We start from the raw sequence: 25,068 nt of genomic DNA on the forward strand, positions 1-25,068 counted from the left end.
ATGAAGAATTTTAAGGAGGCAATAACAAGATGTGTTTAGGTAGGTGGTAAGAGAAGGGCTTTCTTGAGTGGTGACTAAGCAAAGGTGAAATGAAATGAGGGTATAAACCATATAAAAATTGGAAGGAAAAGCATTCTAGAAAGGAACAGAGAAAACAAAGACCTTGTGCAGAAACAAATTGGGAACCGTAAATAAGCCCACTTTATCCTATATAATAAAGAGGTGATATGCAAATTGACCATCACACAAAAATGGCCATCCCCATGTGGTCACAAGATGGCTGCCACAAGATGGCTGGCAGGGGAGGGCTGTTGTGAGCAATCAGACCAGCAGGGGAGGGCAGTGGAGATGACCAGGCCACCAGGAGAGGACAGTTGGGGGCAACTGGGCTGGCAGGGGAGCAGTTAGGCATCGATCAGGCTGACAGGGGAGTGGTTAGGGGGTGGTCAGGCTAGAAGGCAGAAGCATTTAGGGGCAATCAGGAACTCAGGCAAGGGAGCAGTTGGGAGCCAGCAGTCCCGAATTGTGAGAGGGATGTCCAACTGCTGGTTTAGGCCCAATCCCACAGACTAAACCAGCAGTTGGACATCTTCTAAGGGGTCACAGATTGGAGAGGATGCAAACTGGGCTGAAGGATACCCCCTTCCCACCCAGTGCACAGATTTATGCACAGGGCCTCTAGTCTAGTATAATTTTGATAGGGAATAGTGGTGAATGAGCTCCCAGAGATAGGTGCAAGCCAGGAATACTTAGGGTTGCATAAACCATGTTCAGTCTAATGTTTAACTCAGGTCTTTTTTAGACATGCTTATGTGCTGCCCTCATTTAGCATTAGATTTAAATATTCTAATTAGAAGCAACTAAACTTGAATGCTGAAAATATTTGTCTTCTTACAATATAACAATATTTTCATTAGATTTATAAACTGTGTGCTTTAATTATAGTGCTTGTCCTAGTAAGTGCAGAGTGAATGCACAAGAATGGAAGAATTTGATAAGAGAGTTTTTCTCTTTTGAAATGCCTTTAAGTAATGAATGAAATGTGCTTTGTACAAAATATATCAGTTCTGAATGCTTTTTTTGTACAGGGGCTCTTGAAAGTTGCCATAGATAATGCCAGAGCTCAAGAAAAACAGGTCCAACTGGAAAAAACAGAGCTGAAGATGGATTTTTTAAGGGAACGAGAACTAAGGGAAACCCTTGAAAAGCAGTTGGCTATGGAACAGAAAAATAGAGGTATTTTCAAACTTCCAAACATGGTTAACACTTTGTGTAAAATATTTACAATGACAGTACTATGATTGGTGATTTACTATGAGAGTATACTTTTTGTTTTTTACTTATAGCTAAAGTTCAAAGCAAAACTTGAATCCTGGTCTCATGTATTTCTTAATTTCCAGTGCACATGGTTTCTCTTCTGTTGATACCTCAAGATATTGAAATATATCTATTATATCATTAATCACATAATTTTTATTATGAGCTTCACAAATTTATAATTTTAAGATGGACAGCAATGAAGATAAATTTTATATAGTCACAGTTGCCTTTTGAAAAGCTTGAGTTAAAATCATAAAGCTAAAAGAGAAAATACTGATTATTCAAGTGAAACAGATTTAGTAAGATATTTATCAAATGAAATTGAAAACTGAACAATTGACCAAAGATGAGTTATATAATAATGCTTTACTCAACAAGGTCAAGTACACATTACAATAGAAACCAATATGAATATTTATTGGGTAAAAATAATAATATTCTCAATCTATTGCTCTGTTAACACACTGTACAATGCATGTATACATAATTTTGAAGATCATTTATATTTGTGTGTTTATTTAATGTATGAGATTGAAGAATATTTTGTTTGCAACCAACTTTGCCATTGCCCCAACAATAAGTTTCTCCTAAGTATTCTAGAAAGAGTGCTTCTTTTCTTTCATTTAATAAGTATCCATAACAAATATTATACGTATTCTCCTTTTGGATATTTGACATAGACATTTAAAAATTAGTGTTCTGTTTGTTTTCAAAACTGGCAGGACTACGTATGTTTTTTCACCAATTACTATGAAGCCACAGCTAGGGGTTCCTGGGATGAGGTTGATTTATGAATGAAATTGTCAACCCAATAATACAGTTCTAAATAATGTGGCTTCACTAATATAATCAAAACAAGATAAACATTGGTAACAAGGTATGTTCTCAGTGCATAATGAAATTTGGTTAGAGTTCATTATATGGGAGCATATTCCCTATGATCGCCATGTCTTGATTTTGTTTGCATCTGGAAAAATCTTTCTTCTAAAAATTATTTTACAATACTTAAAGGCAGATCCCTGACTTCCTAAATTTTGGTTACTTGAGGAACCTTAAGAGTTTTATTGGTTCAAATATGTTGGAGGATTTATACTCTGTTTTACTTCTTTAACCACTAGAGGGCAAAACATTTCACAGATCATACCAAGAACTTCCCATTTAATTAATTGTGAACAATAAATTAAAGGTAATAACTGTCAATAATTATGTCTTATGACTATACCTATTTAAGCAATGTATTATTCTGAAGTGAGAGCATGGCATTCCCATTTGGTTCAATCACACAGGAAGGAAACAGTTAGCGGCCAGTGGCAAGGGGATGGGTATTGAGTGTTTAGTGCCATGGGTGTGTACAATCCAAATAATAATTCAGAAGCTACTGTTCCTTTTCAAAGAGACTTATAAACAATCATCTTTGGAAAGGGAAATAGTAGGAATGTGATTTTGTTAAGATAAGCATATCATCTTCATACTATTAAGTAAAGGAAATTAGCACATTTATTTGAAACCAGCTTTGTTTTTTTCTGTAAGATGGTAGCCAATGCACATTTTCTGTTAATATATGATACCAGAAACAATAAACTCAACAAGATAATAGTCTGACGTCTTAAAAATATTAATAATTATATAAATGGTATGTATTGACCCTAGAAATTGTAACTAAAATTCTTTCTTGAGGCATTTTACCTTACTTTATATACTGACTAAACACTGTTACAGAATTATTTTTCTTTTTTAATCTGTAGTAAGAAATCAAATAGCACACTTAGGATGATTGTTCCTTATTACTAACTATAACAGAAGGATTTTCTCATATGGATTCTGTCACATTAAATCCACAATATTTAACAGCCATCAAAAAAAGTATTTCAAAGAAAAACATTTGTATGCTTCCCATATGCTGATTGCTTACTTTATGTACACATTGTAAAAAAAAAAAAATCATACTGAAAATACAGCTGACATCCACATTATGAAGAACATTTATTTTTCATTATTTATTGATTGTATATTGCATACAAATATTTAAATTATCCAGTAGGAAAAAATGTATCATAATCAATTTTTTGTATCATAATCTACTTTCTTATACCATGGCACATTATTGTTAGCGGTAGCATACTATTATTAGCAATGAGGTTTTATTCTCCACCAAATGTCAGAAGTATAAGTTTCATGAAATGTATTAAAGTGTATATATATTTGCTATGAGACAATTATTAATAATTATTATTATAATACCTCCATCCAAAATATTTCTGCTTATATATGTTAACAGTAATTAAACATATTTACCTCCTCATATAAAATAATATTGTATTTCCTAAAATTTCAAGATAGAAAAAATTTTCAAGATAGAATTATTAAAAGTTTAGCTGGTGTAACATTGTTTTGTAAAAAGGGAAATATACCATTTACTACTTAAAATTGGTGCTTCATAAATAGAAGACATACATGTTTGTGCTAGTCTAGACTGCTCTGCACTATTCTGATTCAAGGGCAGAGACTAAGCCCAAACATTCCTTTAATTAGGCTTCCTTTATCAGTGAATTCAAATATTTACTAAAATTAGTTTCCCATTAAATCTGTCTCTAAAAATGATAATTAAAGCCATTCTTACATTGTAATATAGTTCAAGGCTAAGTAAAAATTGGCCTCCTTGGACATTTTACTGGGATTTATTTTAAGGTTACATTTTTTCCACTTCCTCTGCATAGGTAGACTCAGTCTAGTGGATGGAAAAAGAGTATTGTATTATAAGAAAGATAGATCATTTATAAGTTTGATAAATGTTTAATTTAATACTGCAAAAATTTAAGAAAAAATAATATGGACTCCCTTTTCTAGCCATAGTTCAAAAGAGGCTAAAGAAGGAGAAAAAGGCAAAGAGAAAATTGCAGGAAGCACTTGAATTTGAGACGAAACGGCGTGAGCAAGCGGAACAAACACTGAAACAGGCAGCTTCAACAGATAATCTCAGGGTCTTAAACGGTAAGAGGTGCATTTTTATGTGTTGCAAACTAACTTCCATTTTTTAAAATAGACCATTTAGACATGAGTTTGTGGTTTTGTCTATATTTAGGTCCTGTCATTCGTTAAATTGTGCTCCTAGCTGAAAGCGTTGTGTGAAGAATACTCACATGTGCTGAGGGAAATGCATTACTATTTCATAGGTGCCTCCATTGTTTTGTTACTTAACTCCAGCATCTGGGACCTGGCATTGCCTCTCTGTTTCACCAAATCCATCTCTATCGAAACACGATAAAATAGTAATCTGAGAACTCCCCAACCCCATCCACTTTATGAACAAATTTGTGTTATTTATCTATTCAAACAAACGTATCGATAATTCTTATGGTTATAGTCTTTGTTCAACCTTTAAAAGATGACATCCATTTAGATTATTTTAATCTAGCACCAGAGTAAGAGGTCACTTTTTTTTTTTAAGGACAATATTATCAAATGAAATGTGTGTCACTCTTACCTTTCTGTGCTTCTAGACTCGCTGACCCCAGAGATAGAAGCTGACCGCACTGGCGGCAGAACAGATGCTGAAAGGACAATACAAGGTAGGAATTTGCAAAAGGCTATAAATCTAGATCTTGCTATATGAGTTTTTTCCTCAGCTTTAGCCTGCTATTCAAGCATGTAGCCTACCATCTGGGCCACATCAAAACAAGTTCAAACAAGGTCAAGTTCATCTTGCTTGTTTATATGAGTGAATTCATTTTGTGCTGATAGATTTTCTTTAAATTAACAGGTCATTTCTGTTTATGCAGTGCAATTAAAAAGGAATAATTAATTTTAAACAATGTATGATTTCATCTTAGACACAGTAAATGTGTTTTTATTGAATGCTTGAAGCCCAATCTAATGCAGGAAGGATTTATAAGTTCTATTCTATATATAAATAAAATCATGAGTTAATTGAACAGGGGTTTCTAATCATTTGAGAATGTCTCCTCATTTTGTGATAGTTACTGTCAGACACACGCAAAATAGTCTAGTTGAATGTTAACAGTAAATAAGATTGTTTAATCCTGTGTGGATTTTTCAAATGTTCTGTATGCCATTGTAGCCATTTTAATAAGACAAATCTGCTGAGCAAAATCATCAATAGAATACTAAAGGAAGTTGTGTTATACACTCATAGAAGCTAAATATATATATTGCCAATATCACACTATAAGGAAAGGACAAAATTTGAAGGTAACATCTATAGTCTAACATCTATTCTATAATAGACAGGAAACTCAATCTAACTTCATGAATACAAAACAGTGAAAAAGAGCATTTACTTTCTATTTTAAATGAAGATGATTCTTCAAAGCAAAGCCCAAAATGATTAATTGCTATAATCCTCCCAATTGCTTTTATTTTGCATTTTAAGCTCAATCATGTTGGGGTTATTGTTTGACACTAATTGTGTTACTTAATCAGTTTCAAATGTGTCATTCTTGGTTTAGTGTAAAGGAAATATACCTTTTTAAAGTACCATATATGCAATAAGTAAATATCAGAAACTTGAAACATTCCTAGAGAATGTGTTTCGCCTATATTTATTTTACCTGAAAATTGGGATTTTTTTTTTAAATCCTAAGCCATGCACCATATGTTATTATGAGACATCTCCTTGGATATACAAGATTAATGCAATTGTAAATATAGAAAAGACTTCATTTTTAAAAGTCTTATGGATTTCAGCAAAATTATAAACATGTGTACAAGTTATTAAAATCATAAGGCTCTCTTGAATCTCTTTTAAAAATTACATATATATATAAAATTACATATATATATGTATATAAAAATTACATATATATAATATATATAATATATATACATTAACAAATACCTACAAAGTCAGTCCTCCCAATCAGAGCCAATAACCTTAGTAAGACTAATGTAAAAATATCAGCCCTGGCTTGTGTGAGCAGGGGTTGGTTACTCATGCACTGATTTAGCTACTGTCCCAAGTGGTCTAAGCAAGCACATGCATCTCTAGGTAAATGTGATATATAAATTACCGGGTGTCCACAGAATTCTCAAGATGGTCAGAATGCAATCTAAGAAAAATTATAGACAATATATTTTTGCACATAAATGGGAGATTGGTCAATAATATTAAGAAATGTTTAGGCAATGATGACAAATCTTTGCATAGTTGACATAATATATATTTTAAGAGTTTGCTATCAAAAATATTTTGGTCATCAATAAGTTTACAGTTATTATTTGAACCTTCAAAATTCACATTTATTCAAAAAACACTTTATTATGGATGAAATCTTGCTGTATGTGGTTGAAATATTGAGTTTTCTCTTTAATGTGATTTGCTTACTCTGAGGAAACTTTTTAATCATAAATTGCCTTTTTTTTTTTTTTTTTTACTATTCAGAATGCTATCAGTTGGGTAACATAGAAGACCTACCCAAAAAACCTCATAATTAAGGAAACAAATATTTGAACAAGTATACGTAGTAACTTTAAGCCAAATATAAATGATTATGAGGTTATTTATTGCTTTTGTTTAATTATAATAAGAATCTTCATTCATTTATTCATTCACTCATTCATCCAGCCTGTCAATTGAAATGATGTTCCTTAAGTTTAATTTTCTTAAAATTGTTTAATGCACAGTTGGTTTTCAATAAAATTCTTAACTAATATTCATTATTTTAATTAGGTTGCATAAGCTTTATCAAATGTAATTTTAAAAAATACTGTACATGAATTTGTATTTCTGTGTGTTGGTTGCTAAAAAGTTATCTAGCCAGCAGTTGAACTTACCCAAGACTTTTAAAATATAACAGCAAATGGATCACCTTTTGCTACTCTAATTCCACTAAATAAGTTCATTCAACCCTTTGAAGATTTTTTAACCCTAGAAACTAAATCCATATATTTGGAAGCTAACACAGAGAGCAAAATTAACTGTGAACAAAATTAATCAGAGCAAAAAGACTCTAGTTAAGTTCTAAGCATAAGAATGGGAAAGGCGAAGAAGGAAGAACCAGAACTCATTACTGATTTGTGAAATGGTCTGTGTCAGGCGTTTGGGGAGCCATAGCACCTGCTGCTTCACAGTTTAGGAATGACACCAACACAGCCTCCTGCTCCCTTAGCCTTCTCTCTCTGTCCCTGAGCCCAGGTGTTATGATATCCTTTGTAACTCTTTCTTGCTCCCAGTCCAACCATAACTGAAATTATTCTCTCTTTCAAAATAAACTCAGCCTAATTAGGACAAAGGAAACCCACATTTCTTCATGCTTGCCATGTATTTATTTTTAACATTTTGACAATTAAAAAATGCCACACTTGGCCCAAGAGTCTACCTAAGAGTCAGACACTGCAATACTGCTCAGGTGCCAAGTCATTCCCTCCAGTAAGCACCTCAGGTTAGACTGAATGTTGCCTTTTCGGCATTAAAGACCACAATTTCTTAAAAAAAAAAAAAAAAACAAACAAAAAAACAAAAAAAAACAAAAAAAAAAACCTATTGAGGAGGGGAAGTGGAGATAGGAAAGCAGTTTAAAAATATTCCTGAGGAAAGAGGCCCTAAATAAATTACTTATCTTGATAAGTAAGATATATCAGCTCATACTACACAGGGATGAATTCATAATGGATGCTTCTATTTATTTTTATTGATTGGTTGATTTTTAAAATATATATATATATTTTATTGATTTTTTTTTCCAGAGAGGAAGGGAGAGATATAGAGAGCTTGAAACATCGATGAGAGAGAAACATCAACCAGCTGCCTCCTGCACATCCCTCACCGCAACCAAGGTACATGTTCTTGACCAGAATCAAACCTAGGACCCTTCAGTCTGCAAACCGAAGCTCTATCCACTGAGCCGAACCAGTTTTGGCTGATTGGTTAATTTTAGAAAGAGAGGGAGGAAGAGAGAGACACCAATTTGTTGCACCACCCATTTAGGCATTCATTGGTTGCTTCTTGTATGTATCCTGACAAGAGACAAAACCTGCAACCCTGGTATAGCTGTATGACACTCTCACCAACTGAACTACCCAGCCAGGGTTTCATTGCTAATAACGTGTCATAGCTAACTCACAATTTATCAGTTTGGATGTGATATTATGAATTAAAAAATTAAAATACAAAAACTTGATTTAAAAGCTGATCTGCATAGTGATTAATGCTCTCATACCTGAGTCTTACATGTCCTGATTTGTGCTGGAATTTAAAAAAATATATATTTTTAATCTTTTTGTAAGATCTTTTGAACATATAGAGTAGACATAGTATGTATAAATACTCGTTGAGCAATGTTTTGCATCAGACATTAAATATCCTCCAAAACCCTTACTGTGTGTGGGTTACATATACACACACTATATGCAGCCAATTCTGTCACTTGATGGCTCTCTTTACCTAGGTGCTAATCTCTTTTTATTCTACCTTTCTAAGCAACAGTATCCACCTGAATAACTTACGTATCTTGACAACTTTAAAAACTATCTTCTCAGCCCATTCAGACATCTGTTTAGAGCACCAGATAATCTTCAACTTTTATTTGTCTGTCTCACCGGGAGGTCGAGGTCAGTGCACAAAATCGAAAGGATCCTCCCTCCCTACCCCTGCCAACCTGTCTTCCCCAGTGCTCCCTCCCTACTGCACCCTCATCTGTCCAATCAGATATCCTTCCTAATATGTAATGAGGAAGGAGTCAGCCTGGCATTTCCCTGCCACACCCTTTACACCTAATTACAAGTCTCCCCCCTCATTCTCTGTGCTTTTATGACACTGGATTTTTTTATTTTATTTTTTTTTTTCCCCTGAAAGCCTCACATTTTGCCCCTTCTAGGCAGGCAGATTTGCCTTCTTCCCTGCCTTTACTCACCCATCCAGTAGGTCTCATCTAAGAAGTTACTGCCTTCAGGAATGCTTCCTAGACTCCAGGACTGACCCTAGACTCCATGCCTGATCCAGCACCTCCCGGACCCCTGGATCTAGTTAAGCCTCTTAGAGGTTCTGAGCACACCTCTCACTTCTCCACAACAGCATGCTGTCCACCTAGAGTTCCTAGTTCAAGTCTTCTTTCTCTCCACAAGAAGCCAGCAAAGCATGAACCACACCAGTTTTGCTCATTTCTGTATACTAGTTCGTGGCAGAATTTTGACACATTATGGTGCTTGTTAGGTATTGAAGGATTGCTTCATCCACTGATGAATTAGGATCTATATTAGATCTTGTGGATTCTGAAGATACTATTGTCCTAACATTTCTCAGAGTTTAGTTGGAGAGACTAATGGGAGCAAATAAAGGATAATATGATTCTGCCTACCAAAATCAGAATTACAAATTCAAGCAGAATTAATTTTGATTCCTGACAGCCAAATTAACAGTGTCTTTATTTTTCTTGTGGGCCTTTCTAATAATTCTTTCCTTTTGCACAATTGGCCTAAGATTTGGATTTTTTGACTATTCACTTATGCTTAATTTTTCATTATAAATTTATATTTAATTTAACATACTATAATCACATTTCTTAATAACACTTTATTTTTTTATTTAATATACAATAACCTCATGCTTGTTTTTTATTTGTTTCATATAATTTCAAATAATTGAATCTTCAGCATATATTGTTTAGGTGACCTATCAATATATAGGCATGAACTGTGTCATGGGAGAATCGTGAATTGAGTCTGCTTTATCTATGTGTTTTATAAATTTCCAAAATATCTACAAAGTTCACTTTGAAAATGTACCTGTCCCTTTTCTTTCTAAGCAAAAAACTGTCCTTTTAAAACAAAGAGTAGTAATTGTTAATCAGAGGGAAAGGATAATGGGTGAAGGTGGAGGTGGGGCAAGGGGGTATAAATAGGGAAGGAAAGAGACTTTGTTAGGTGATGGGCACACGTGCAGTGTGCAGATGATGTTTTTTGTGGGTTTTTTTTTTTTGTGTGTGTGTGTGTTTTAAAAATTGTATTCTTGAAATCTGTATGGTTTTGTGAACTAATGTCACCCCAAAAAATTCAATGAAAAATAAGTACTTGTTAAAAATAAATTGAAATGTGGACCACAGTTCCTCTGACATATTAAAATATCTGCCATATTAAAATATCTGCCATATTAAAATATCTGTAAGTTATGCTTACAAAATCTTGACTTCACTTGAAAGTACATCTCTTTTATTTACATCCAATGGCCATAAACAAAACTGTTTAGCTTTTCTTATTTATTTTTTTTTTAATTATATCAGATCATACAAAACCAAACATTCTTTTAAATTAAAGAACATGAAAGACTTCCTTCACATTAACCATCCTTTTTAATTTCTAATTCAAAAATATCTTCTTTCTTCTCTCTAGATAGTTGAAGATACATGTTTAATTTTAAAAATATTTATTTGTTCAACAAATATTTATTGGACACTGATGACGTGCCAAGCACACTTGTGTTACTGCTTCAGCATTGGGAAAGAACTTTAAAAGTTAATTAAATCTCTTCATTTTGCGAAAGAGGAAACCCAAGCTTAGTGAGGGCACATGACTTCTTAAAGGGTTACACTATGAATTAATGAGAGTTGGGAATATAAGTTGGTTCAATTGTTTTTCATATCTCCTTATATTTTTCCTGATTGTTTTTTAGACCATGATTGTTAAAATACTGCTCTTTTAAAATATGCATGCAATTATTGTTACATTATCCTCCCCTTATCTTCAGGGGATACATTTCAAGACTCACAGTTAATGCCTGAAACCCAGGGTATTATCAAATCATGTTATTTGGTTGTGTTTTGTTTTGTTTTTTCCACATATATGCTAAAGCTCAATTTATAACTTAGACACAGTAATAAAAAAACAATAATAACTAATAATAAAAAAGAACAATTATAATATACTAGAGGCCCAGTGCATGAAATTCATGCACTTGGGGATGGGGGAGTCCCTCAGCCTGGCCTGCACACTCTCGCAGTCTGAGAGCCCTCGGGGGATGTCCAACTGACATCCTTTGAGCTGCCACAGAGGCAGGTGAGGCTCCCACCACTTCTGCTGCGCTCACCAGCCGTGAGCTGGGCTTCTGGCTGAGTGGCACTCCTGCTGTGGAAGTACTCTGACCACCAGGGGACAGCTCCTGCATTGAGCATCTGCCCCCTGGTGGTCAGTGTGAATCATAGCAACCAGTCATTTGATCAATTTGCATATTAGCCTTTTATTATATAGGATTGCAATTATGGTTATGTAATTCTGTCTCTCTGTCCCTCTCTGTGATAACCAGTCTGATAACCTACCAGAACTGACCAGCAGACTATGAGCAACAAATGACTGGATTACTCTGACTCATATTTTTTGTGAAAGAGAGGCTAAGGGACTGCTTGGCTATAGGGACCAAACAGCCCTGCCTCCCTAGGCTTTTATTGTAACAACAGCTTGAACTAAAATTAACTATTAGATACTATCAGCAGGGTAAGCATCCTTGAGAAGACACAAGGTGGTGTCTAAAGACTAAACGTAGAGATTCCAGTAAAATGCTCAGACTTGTTTGGAAAAGTAAAGTCAGGGGCTGCTACCTTTGGCAAGTTGCCCCTGGAGGCCCCGATCTTTCAGAGAATCCTCCTTACAGACTTTCCAACCAAGCCCCCTGCTTCCTCTCAATAACCCAACCTGTTACTAAATGACTAGTAGGCTGGTAGCATGTATAGTATGGATATGCTATACAATGGAGTGATTCAGTCCCTGGGTGGGACTGGCAGAAGGTACAGGATTTCATCAGGCTACTCAAAATGGAACACAATTTCAATGTATGAATTGCTTATTTCTGGAATTTTTCATTTAATATTTTTTGAACTGCTGTTGGAGATGGGAAACTGAAGTTTTCAGAAAGCAGAGCAGCAGTTGTGTGTGTGTGTGTGTGGGCAGGGGCACCACATTATCTGTTTAGTAACTCACATCTTCAAGGTATTATAGTGCAGGTCATTCTTAGAAGTAAAGATTATTATTTTCTCAAGTTTTTAAAAATTAAAACAAGCATTGCAATACTCAATGAATTTCTTAATAACATATTTTTTTAGACATAATGATATTATAAAGTGAAAGTACTCACTTATTAAAATGATAAGGTGGAGTAGGAATTGATGTTTACTGGGCTTTTTTTTGTATATTCTACTTTAAAGGTGAGATAACTAAAGCTCAGAGTGGCTAACTAGCATTCTTACATTTGTACTATGAATAAGTGGGGTTGCTGGCATTTGATTCTATATTGATGACCCTCCTCCCCCAAATTGTTGGTTATTCTTTCCTCCATGCTTTGTTGTCTATTTCTATGTCTCTCTCCTAGAATAACTACTTGAAGCTCCGTTACTCATTTTGGATAGTTAGTATATTACTTCAAAAGTTCAAAATAGTCTATTGACATTTACTTAAGAATGATACACTTTTGGGGGGAAATATTTTTCCTTTCCAGTTTTTTTTTTTTTTGTTCGTTTGTTTTTTGTTTTTGTTTTTTTTACTTTTTCGTTAGCCATCATACCTATATAATGTTCATAGACACTTCCAGACACACTGTGGGGAAATCTCACTTTTTAAGTGAAGAAAATAAACTGCCAATATGAGAAATTAATCAATTTTAGATAAAAGACTTATCTACATTCATTAGCATGCAATACATAAATTTAAAATCAGATACAAACCCAATTTTAATTTAATAATAAGACATTTGGAGAGCCTCCTCACTTCTTGTGCAGTGTGTGGTTGAACAGAACCTATATATTGTATAAAAGCCTAAGTGACCATTATGACCATTCAACCACTCAACTGGTCACTATGATGTGCACTGACCACCAGGGAGAAGACACTCAACACAGGAGCTGCCCCTCGTGGTCAGTGTGCTCCCACAGGGGGAGTACAGCTCAGCCAGAAGCCGGGCAAACTGCTGGCAAGCACAGCTGTGGTGAAGGCAGGAGCCCCTCCTGCCACTCAGCAGTGCTGCCGAGAGAAGTGGCATTGGGTCCAGGATGAACAGCCCCAGCTCAGGCTCCTCCACACTAACTGCCACTTTCCACACTGCTACATCCCTCAGAGGATGTTTGACTGCCAGTTTTGGCCTGATCCCCAATGGCTGGCCTATGGGGGTTGGGCTGAAACCTCAGTCCGACACCCCCTGAGGGGTCCTCAATTGCGAGAGGGAGCAGGCCAGGCTGAGAGATCTTACCTGTGCATGAATCCGTGCACCAGGCCTCTAGTTACTAAATGATATCCCAAGACTTTTTCACTATAATGGGCTTAAATGGGACCTTATGTAATCTTATCACTTGTGAACTATTTATGAAAGTAGTGTATAAATTTGATTTCAGTTTCATATGTTTATTCCTAATTCTTAAAGAAAGACCTATAAATTTAATGAAAGAGTGGGAGTTTTCAAACTGTAGAATCAAGCAATGAAAAGTGCTAGGAGTCAGGTCTAGATTCAGATCTCAACTCTACCCTTTTTTTATTTTTTTTATTTTTTTATTTAGTAGTTGCTTAACCTCAGAGGGTTATTATGAATATTAAATAAAATAATCCATGTAAAACACTTAACACACACTAGGTAATAGTAGGCACACAGTTAAGTTTTAACTTTTAATATTAAATCTTATTATTTTGTGATAACATATTTATAGTGCCTAGCAACTGGTAAACACTGAAGCTATTATTACTCTAACATATAAATTACTTTTCTTTTTTCAGAAATGTGGTCTTTATTTATAATATAATGTTGATTTAGTTGCATATTAAAGTTTTTGCAGGAATTTACAAGAATTTTTTTGTTACCTGAACTTAATTTTCATATTTAAAGATGTCTTTGTGTAGCTTAAAAGGGAAGTTCTTTCCATTAAACAACAACAACAAGGGGAGAGTATGCTTACAACTGATTTCTGGGCTGCCTGCAGTACATACTGACTATTGTTTATTCACTTACCAATATGTAATCACCATAGGGCTCACCTCCAACTATTTTTCTTGATCTTAAAAAAATAAATAATAGAATTACATGACTATGAACAAAACTAAACAATAATGCATTTACTCTAGTCTCTTGGCACTGGTTTCTGGTGTTTGGCAGCATTTCAATACAGCTAATCAATTTAAGACAGCATTGATTAAGTTGAACAAAAGATGATATTGATTGCAGGCAGTAACCAGTAAACAGGCTAATGTTCCATAGTTATCACAGGTCATTGTTAACTACTCATTTGACTTGACAGAGTTATTATTATTAAATACCAAGTCTCAGAGATACTAATTTTTTAAAAAGATTTTATAAACTTTTAGAAAAATGTTTTCTTAATTTCATTAAAAGCATTTTCATTCTTTTAAGAAATATATAAAAAAGTAAATCTTGTTTTTGAATAGAGGTAGATATGCTTAGACTCAATGTTGAAGGCTTCTTAAAGGTTTTGTTGGAAATGACTTTTTATATAATTTAAACTAATTATACGTGAACTTAGACATAGTGGGCAGTGAAGTTTGAAGTTGTTCAAAACAGTCACAAGATGTAATTCATTATAATTATTACATAAAATTATTTTCAGTGTATTATTTAATAGAATTAATTTTCTGGTTCTTACATAAAAAGTATGATTGTCATTATTTTATGTTTGTGTTGAGTTATGGCATGTGAGACTTTGTGATTTTTTTTCAATGCTTATTTCATTAAATATTAGAAAAATTAAGGCAAAATGATTGGGCTTAGTTTATAATTTATTGAAATCATTATTTTTTTTCTAGGAAAAGTAATATAATATATGACCAGTACTATGAACATTTAAGGGAGAGAGGGAATATCAGGAATAATGAATTTCATTTGGAAGTTCTAAGAGGGGAAATGAACTTTTGTACAACTAACTTGCTTTTTAAATATTAAAGAGAGCAGTTATCAATGGAAAATATAATAATGTTTGCTAACATGGATACAATTGAAGAATTGAATTAAATTGGTATGTTCATGAATATATTTGTGGCTTGATTACTATATGAAGATCATTATCAAATAATAGTGACAAATGGAAATTAGGAAAGATATTATCAGGAGGACCTAAAAGTCAATGCTAGATCCATTTGATTTAACATCATAATTAGTGATATGGAAAAATGGTTAAACAGAGCATATCAATGAAATGCATAGATACTCCTAATTTAGAAGTAGGTAATTTAGAAGTTTCAGGCTGAATAAAATGAGATTACTTTTGTAAGAAAGAAAATTTGATTTTAAGATCTGTTTTTTAGTAAATACTAAGAAGCTCAACAAATATCAATTGCAGTATATGTCCACTTAAGACTGTATATATTACCCTGTTTTGAGAGTGCCTGCCTACTGGACAGAGAAAAGTGCCATAGAATAGGCATAAAATAAGCCTCTGTCATTTAAATTTTATATGTTTTTATTTAAAAAACTTTTAGTTATTATAACTAAGCAGATAGTTTAGCAAATTGGTTTTTTATTGTGGTCAATATTATTTTTTATTTTATTTTTAGGCAGTATATAATTATCTTTAGATTTAAGGGAAATTTATTTTGAATAAGTATTCACTTTGAGACTTTTATAACCTTCATTATTAAGTGAAATTTTGATGGCCACTTTAGCCAATTTTCTGACTAAAGATCTTAAGTAGAAAATGTTTATAATGTCTACCAAAGCTTAATGAAGAGGGTTACCATTTGGAAATATATATTAGTGGCCATATTTGTAAAATCTGCTTTCTTTTATTTTGTAACTACCCTTAGAGAGTAAAACTACTCTGGCCATCTTAAATAACCCTTAATAAATGTAGAGAGTGACTACTTTAAGAGTAAGTGCAATTTTTAAAGTATTTTTGAGAAGTGTCATTTAAACTTTAAGAGTTATAAAAGTCATAAAAAATATTTCAGTTACATAAAAAGAACCATCAGTTTTAAAGAATATTCACTAAACTGCAGGATTTGTATAAAACAAATAAAATTTTGGTACATAAACCCATGGTGACAGGAAGTATGTTACCAATTTTGATAGCAAGTGTATGTTTAGACATTTATGACATATAACACCCTTTACTTTAAAATTTCCTTTAGAAAAAATAAAACATCAGTTAGACTACAAATGTAAAATGCTTATGATGCATCATCCCACCTCCCATGATTAGGGAGAGAATGCAGACATGCCACAATAATGTTTTTTATTTCTACTGTTTGAACCATATTAATGAGAACATCATTTTTGAGAACTAATTATTTCTATTTGTCTTGTGTCACACTTTCTAATTCCCCTATATTAGCACAGCCAAAGCAAATTAATTGCTTTTCCAGCAGTTGAACCTTGTCCAAGAATGAGCTCACATTCCCTTCCAGTTTCCCTGTTTCTGGGAGTGCATTGTGTCAGAAATTTCTCTTGATACTAAACATAGTCTAGAGAATATCTTTACAGATTTCTGTGCGCTCACTTGATGAAATTTATAAGTTTAAGTGACCCGCCAGGAAAGATAAAGTTCTTAGCTGCAAGATTATACATCAAAACAGTTAAAGTGAAATTAAAATTAAATGAATGAATCTCACTGAAGCAAAAAAAGCAGTAATTAATGGTTCCCTTAATTGTCTTCATAAAATATTTGCATGGGTCTAATTTGCATAATTTGCATGTATTAATTAATCTTTCAAAGGAATTTTGTGCTGAGAGAAGCCAAAAAATCTCTTTGTTTTATTTAACATCTAATGAAATATTTATCTTCTTTAATGAACTTCTCATCTTCATTAAAATAAAAATTGCACAAGTTTGTATGTTTTAAACGTTTTTATAATTGAAGTATTCAAAAAATCTCTTTAGATTTGCAACAGCTGAAAAACAAACACATTACTAACCATTCAGTATCATCTCAAAACAGCAATATTTTGTAAAAGAAAACCTAATTTTACTTTCTCAAATGTGGCAAAGCATTTGGTGAATAAATATAATGATTTAGTCTTAAAAGTAAGATTTACATAAGTCTGATCATTTCTTTTAATAGCAGTGTTATGTTTATGGCTAAAGTAGTGGGTAACAAGTGGGCATGCATGAGAAGCAGTATGTGTAGTTGTTTGGGAAATGGTTCATTGGTTGAAAATATTTTAGTTGGTTGAAATAAATTAGTCCGTTAAAATACAAAAAAATCCATTTGCTATTATTTACAATTGCTAGATTGACTGACAATATTTTCTGACAGAGGCTATACAGTTTCAAATGTATTCTAGATCTGCCTGCTGGAGATTTGTAGCAGGAGTTTCTCCTCTCACAAGTTAAGAGATCACAGTGAAAATCAAGACATGCCTTAAAAGGGGATAAAGTCCAAAATGTTATCAAGTGCCAAATGCTATACATTCAAGAGAACTGAATAAGAGTGTGAGGAGACTAGAAGATTAAAAAATATATATAAGAGGTGGGGAATTGTTTATCTATAGATAGTATTCATTTTGATTTAGCAGAGATGGGCATCAAAAAACATATCTTACAAAGAAGAATACCAGCTAATGTTTCTAAAGCAATTTGAAGTTTGCTCAGCCTTTTCTCAAATGTTATTTTATGATCCTCATGCATGCCCATTTTATACTGTTTGAGGAAACTGAGGCACATAGAGGTAAAGCAAAGTGCTTGGAAGCAAACTGTGAATTCAGGACCTTGAGTCCCTTTAACTCCATATACTTTTCTTCGACATGACATCCAATTCTTATCTTATGATAATTTATCTAAATATTAAACTAGATAAGAAGGGTTGCATACATTTATAAAGATTAAGACTCAAAATGCAAATATATAGTTTTTTCCATGTCAAGTTTAGTAATGTGATAAAATCAATTCAATTGACTTGGGTTTTCTGTAAGATTTATCTTTAGGGAAGCTAAAAGCCATTTTCATTAGGCAACAGTTATTTCTTAGCCCTGCAAATGCTCTCATAATTTACAAATTCTCATGAAGTTTTCTCTAATATAAAAAGAAAAATAAATTCATTCGGTTACAAAGATTACCACTAATCAGTTACAAAATAAATGTCAATGAAGATTTTCTCTAGAGTTAAGATTGATAATTTGTTTAAATAACTGAGTTCTAAAAAATTAAAATTAACCTTAGGATGAGTTAGGCCTAGGAGAGCACTGGTAAACTGAGAGCCAGAGTCCAGTGTCAACACTTCTGTTTGTTATTGTCACTCTGGTAATTCACTTTAACTGCTAAGACCTGCTCTAAGTGTCTATTGCAAAGACATCTAATTTTTTATTAGTACACACACACACACACACACACACACACACAATGCGTCCACTGTGGATGCATATATTCTACAATCAGACTACTTGGGTTCAAATCTCCATAATTCTGTTTATTATCTGTGCAACACAGTCTGTAAATCAGACTTTCTGATTTTTTGAGTTCCTAATCTATAAAACACAGGTAATGAGCATAATATCCACCTGACAGAATTGTATGGAGATTAAGTGTGAATATATAGAAAGAGCTTAGGACAGTGTCTGGTAGAGTTTAACTTATAGTAAAAATGTGCTATTTTTTACTATTATGCACAAGTTTAATATAATGATACTTGCAATAGTGTTCACTAATGGTAAAAATTAAACATTTTTTTAATGAAATGAAAAAAATTTAATACAATGAATTTTTTTTTCTATTAGCATGCTTTTTCTTTTAGCATGTTCTGAGGTGGAAAATAAAAATTATATTTACCAGATTTTCCAAAGCATTGAAAAATTAATGACAGAGTATGAATTGAAATATTTATGTCAATTTAAACAAAACAGCTTAAGGAGATTTATTTACAGCCATGTATTCTGTATGAGTATTCATCTCTTTCCAAATTAAGTAAAAGATAAACCAATTATTTTTTACTCATTTAAGATGGAAGCAAAAGAGCCTCTTAATTTTTTTATTATATTTTGGAAAACTTCTCTTAATATGGTTTGTATTCTCATAGAGTGTGGAGTAGCTACAGACTCCCCTAATTCATATATAATCATACTCTAGAGATAGTAAATCTCCAAACATAGTTCCACTTAAGCTTACTAATTACACCCATAAAACGATGAATGATGGCTACAAATTATTGGACCTGACTCTCATTCTTTATTTATTTCTCCCTTGGAGAAAGACACTGGATGGGGAGGTTTTAGACTATAAATTATTCCCATACATAATCAGGTGTTACATTTTACTTTGATATTCCATACTGTGGTTTTACATTTACATGTGGGTTTCCCATTTTAACAGATTAAAAATTAATTATTTTACTTTCATGATAAAATTATATTTACTTGTATTAATAATTTCAATGTTTTTATTTTTCAATGGCATAGTGGTTAATATAATTTCAAGCTATCTTGTTCCAAGTTATCAGACTTTTGATTGTTTTTTTTTTTATAAATTTCTCCAGAAAAGTTATACAAAATGTTATAGTTTAAGCCTATCCTTGGCTAAAAGTTTGGAAATAAAGAGAAATTTTACAAATGAAAAAGGTAGGTTGTAGTTGAGACAGCAGGAATGGAAAGTATATTTATCTTCAAAACACAACAGATGGTTCTGGGTTCTAGCCAACTATTGTCCAAATGGGACCTTAACCTCAGTACTATCATATTTGTTTTCTGAGGTAACTCAGAAATACACATTTTTATGCAAAATTATAGATTTTTGAAAAAAGTACTGTTGAAGCCTCAACAAGATATTATCTTTTATGAAACAGAAAAAAAGTTTTCTCAATTTAAAATAGAACTTGTCATCTATCAGTTATTAACACATAAACAAAATTGAAAATAGAAATTAAGTCACAAGTAAAGAGAATGGCTCTCCTAGCTTTTCAGAATGAAAACAACTTCCCCTAATTACTTTTAATTAGACATCCTTTAGAAATAATATTTTGAGCCGAAACCGGTTTGGCTCAGTGGATAGAGTGTCGGCCTACGGACTGAAAAGTCCCAGGTTCGATTCTGGTCAAGGGCATGTAACTTGGTTGCGGGCACATCCCCAGTTGGGGGTGTGCAAGAGGCAGCTGATCGATGATTCTCTCTCTCATCGATGTTTCTAACTCTCTATCCCTCTCTCTTTCTCTCTGTAAAAAAATCAATAAAATATATATTTTTTTAAAAAGAAATAATATTTTGAGGCCCACTCCTCATATATTCCTTCAGAAATGTGTGATGCAGATTAATCCCATTGTGTTAGGCCTGGAAAAGACATGGTTACTGCACATAATGAAAATGTTCAATTTTTTTAATCTTTTAAATTATAATTGTACTTCTGAAATTATTAGGATGAAAATCACTTAAAGACATTGCAGAAGGTACTTTAAAAGTTGTTGAATTACATGATATAGCTCATGGGCTTGTATTTTCCAAAGAAATTCAGAGCCAATCTTGGTTAATGTATCCAAGTCTCAATGAATGAAAAGAGTGAAGGAAATCTGGTAAATAAAAAGAAAATTGTTAATGGCATCTATTTTTGGAATAATATTTTTGTAATCTTTCTTAATTTTCCTGGGTGAGACTTTATTGAAATACAATATAATGCAATAACTTTCCAAGGGTTACCAGCATCAGAATCAAAATGTGGCTATAAAAACTATTTCTCTGTATAATTTTGTTTTATTATTTGTAGATATTCTATTGCAATTTTACAGTGACAACTTAGAGTGCAGACAAAATTCAACTGTGTACCTACTGATGCATAAATGAGGACAGGTGGACCATTGCACTGAATTCATTCAGGTTCAGACTAGACAGAAAGTTCTTTAGTGGCTTTCAAAAAATTACCATTGTCAAGTCAAGGTTCAGGGCAAGAACTTGTATGCATATATGCATAACCCAGGCACAGACAATAGGGTGGTGCAGGCCTGGGGCAGAGGATGGGGTAGGCTAGAAGCAGCCCATGGGAGAAAAAGAAAACATATGTAATACTTTCAACAATAAAAAAAGTTTTAGAAAGAAACGATGGCTAACATAACAAAATATCAACTGTCCAAAAAGAAGTATAAAGCCACTCAAGAATATGAGCTATTGTGTTAACAATAGAGCAAACCTCATTTTGATCTGAAGCTGGTAACAGTACATAGCAATTCCCACATTTTCTCATCTCATAATTGCACATCCACAACAAAACCCTCAAGTGACTAATTTTAAAAATACTGATAGCATTTATCTATACAGTGAAAATGTTATGAAAAGTAATGCTGCAGGGGCTATAAATAAACACAAAGGTTAGGTGAATATTTTAGAGATTTATATATTTAAGGGTCATATAGCTAGACTTTTTAAGTCATATACAAATTGATTTCCTAAATTAATGTTGAAATATTTAGTTGGTAGGTAATTGCCCACTTTGATATCAAATGCATTTCTTGGTTGCCTTATTTTGAATAGTATTTCAATGTGTGATTATATTCCTTTATGAGAAAATTAGAACATAGGCATCTATTTAAACCTAACAATTCACATAGGAAGGCTGTGAATTATCACAACACAGTACGCTTCTTTGCATGTTATTTTTACAAAACAAAGAAATATATAAACCTTTTAATTATTCTCTTAATGTTGAAAATGTATATTCAACAGAGGTGAACTTTCATGTTATCATTCCAAAGCTATGGGCTTTTAGATTTAACACTGGGAATGATGAAATATTAGGGAATAGGTATGCATAAAATTTTAGCAATACTTAATGTGATAAATGGCTGTGTAATATTCTCAAAGTCTTGAAAATAATGATTATTGATGATTGTTTTTTACTATTGGCATATTTATAATTTCTGAATAAAATGAGTTAGCAATGTGACAAGCTTGCATGAATATATAAAACCAGATTTCTTTTTGTTTGTTTTTGGCTTTAATTTTAGTTTCTTCTTTAGTGTGATATTGTCTTCTCCCTCTTTATGCCACTAACTAGATGTTTTCATTTTCATATGGTTACACTAATTAATAAAAAATATAAAGTGATACCATGAAGGACAGTTTTAGAAGCTCCAAATCATGAAATTTAAGTTATAATTGCCAGAATAGCTAGTTTCATTTACATGTATATATTTTTCATCTGATCTCTCTTCTTGAAACCCCTCTGACCACAAATGTATGAAATATTTATTGCACTATAGAATAAAAATAACCAACAAAAATCATAGATGAACATGCCCCTCCAACATGGCTTCCAACATGTTTATCAATGCCTTTTTCCAGGAGTCATCACATGAACAGTTTGGGATAAAAAAATTTTTAAATAGCTGTCTTTGAAAAATTAAAATATATATTTAAATATATATATTCTTTTGAATTTTCAAGTCTATGTTTAGTATTTTAAAAACTAAAAATCCTATGTTAAAGTCCTACATTAAAGTAAAAATAATGTCTCGATTTAATCGTAAATATTTGACTGGGAAGTTAAACTAGCATTTCCTAAAATCATCTGACCACAAAATCAATGTATTGAATTAAATGTATTAATATCTCATGGAATGAAATTTGGCACACTGTTCATTCTAACTAGTTCTTGTTAAATCTATATGCTGTAACCAATTCACTACAGCAATGATTATATATTTAAGTGCTAGGGCCAGAAAAAAGGCAAAAGACATCATATCTTTTCTAAATAATTCATCATCTAGTACAGGGATACAGAAATAATTTTAATAAAATACATGTAGAGTTAATTCCTATTGATAAATTTGTGGGTATTATGGTATTGTTCAGGGGATAGTAGAAACTATAGGTCAAATTTTATTTCTATATTAATATGAAATATTTATACATTACATTAATTACATGAAACAAATTTAACAAAGCAAAACATGTAAATGCATGCTTCTATGTTTAAAAAAAATAGCACTCAACAAACATTTTAGGTTGCCATCTTTTGAAGTGTTTCCAGTGGAACTCAATTTTAGCTTTGCTGTTTGTAAGAACTTACTAGCACAATATTGAAACATGTATCCAAGGCCTAAAATTAATTTAATATATTAAATCTGAAATTTAGAAAATTTGATGATTATTTTTCCTGAAAAATCTGTTGTCTCTTTTAATGAAGTAACACTCTGATCCAGTGCTTCTGAAGTGTAAACAAAGTACTTTCAAAACACAAACAAAGCAATAAATTCCATTTGGGTGATTAGTTAAGACTCATTTAAGTCTAGATATGTAAGTCTAAATCCTCTGATATGTTATATTATTGACATATTTTATGTAATACTATTTGCAAACAGAAGAGAAATAAACATGATGACTGTGTTTGAGGATGGCATTGGACAAATTCCTAAGTATCTATAAAAATAAAGAGTAGGCCCTCTGTATCTGAAATCAATATAATAAATCTAAATCTAATATAAATATTGCATAAGAAGTGTTGATAGAGAGTGAGAAGAAAGAAATGAAAAATGTAATGAATTCAGAAATGAGAATATGGAGGATCCAAGTTCTGGTATGCAAGGAAGGTGCATTTGAAATACAAGGGAAAAAATTGTAGGATTGAGAAAAGGAAAATAGTGGTTGATAATTGGAAATAGGTCACCTGGGAAAGAGATCCAGGCTAGAGTAAATGGTGAGGTTAGCTTGTTACTGATGAGTCTGTTGTGATAACAGGGCAGTAGGATAAGAACCTAAGTGAATATAGAGCTAGAGTTTGAAAGTGAGGCAGTTTGAATGTGAAGGCCAGACATGACATACAACTTTGAACACTATTAAAGCCTTATGTGAAAAATATAGACTTTCTTTTCATAATCTTAATACTGTCATTATTCTAAAAGGCTAGAGTGTCCACCCCTTCTAATTACAAAGAATAGATTATAATAAGAATAACAGATACAACATTGAGAAGCATATTCTCATGTCTATGACTTAATACATATCTGTAACATTTATGCCATCCTTATTTGTAATGAATGATCATATATATATATATATATATATATATATATATATATATATTTAAAATAGAGAAAACATGTAGCTTTTCCTATGGTGCTTAGAAAGGATGGATTACTAGTGTTGAATTTTGTCCATTAAAGTGAGTGTAATAAAACTGGGACTGAGAAATTTACAGTGCTATATTATATTCATAATATTAGAATAGAGAATGCTAAAAATACATAGTAGTATATTAGATAATTCATATTTTGACTTATTCATTTTGCATCTTTGTTGATTCTGCAGATTTTAGCTATGATAAACTGTCAATTCAACTCTTGCATTAAGAGACATGTATTTTTCATGATATTATTTCATATGGCAATATGTTGAATATCAGTCCTTTCAAGTAATCAAACTACATTGAATAGAATTGTAAAAAAGCAACAATAATTTACTCCCATTTTTAGCTTTTTCTTCTGATGCATAGTTATTCTTTGCAAATGTTTGAACTGTATGATACGTTCTTATTTTGATGAAGATAAAAATTACACTTATTCTTTAGACTTTGTAGGTAAAGAAAAAATGCTCATGTAATAGTGTTTTGAATGATCACAACAAAATGTGTGTTACACAAAATAATTCTAGTCCTGCACTATATTTAAAACTTTACAAGCATTGTGATTTTTCAGTACATCAGACGTTTGGTAATAAAGCCAGGGAATGTCTGGTTAGAGTTGCAGTGTTTAGAGAATTCTCATTAAGGGTTGGATTAATAAAAAACCTGTGAAAGAGGCTAAGGTCGTGAACTCTTTATTCAGACACCATGATATTATCTATCAAAAACCTGGTAAGGAAATAGGCAAGATTGATTATCCAGGACTTACAAGTTAGTATTCTTAT

General features: G+C 32.4%; 1 protein-coding gene across 2 annotated transcripts in view; it reads left to right on the top strand.

The window, feature by feature from the left end:
* DACH1 (dachshund family transcription factor 1) overlaps positions 1 to 25,068 on the top strand; it is a gene marked incomplete at its 3' end in the record, with an annotated part of 423,255 nt that overhangs the window by 377,831 nt on the left and 20,356 nt on the right. Inside the window, exons 8-10 of one of the 2 annotated variants that reach the window (XM_084876512.1) lie at positions 1,089 to 1,236; positions 4,168 to 4,311; positions 4,821 to 4,889. In XM_084876512.1, coding sequence (XP_084732638.1) covers positions 1,089 to 1,236; positions 4,168 to 4,311; positions 4,821 to 4,889 — 361 coding nt within the window. Of the gene's footprint in view, positions 1 to 1,088; positions 1,237 to 4,167; positions 4,312 to 4,820; positions 4,934 to 25,068 lie in introns of those variants that run through there. The other variant, XM_084876511.1, reaches the window with a different exon arrangement.

The sequence above is a fragment of the Pipistrellus hanaki genome (assembly GCF_964339955.1).
Source record: "Pipistrellus hanaki genome assembly, chromosome: 3".
In the NCBI taxonomy this organism is placed as follows: domain Eukaryota; kingdom Metazoa; phylum Chordata; class Mammalia; order Chiroptera; family Vespertilionidae; genus Pipistrellus; species Pipistrellus hanaki.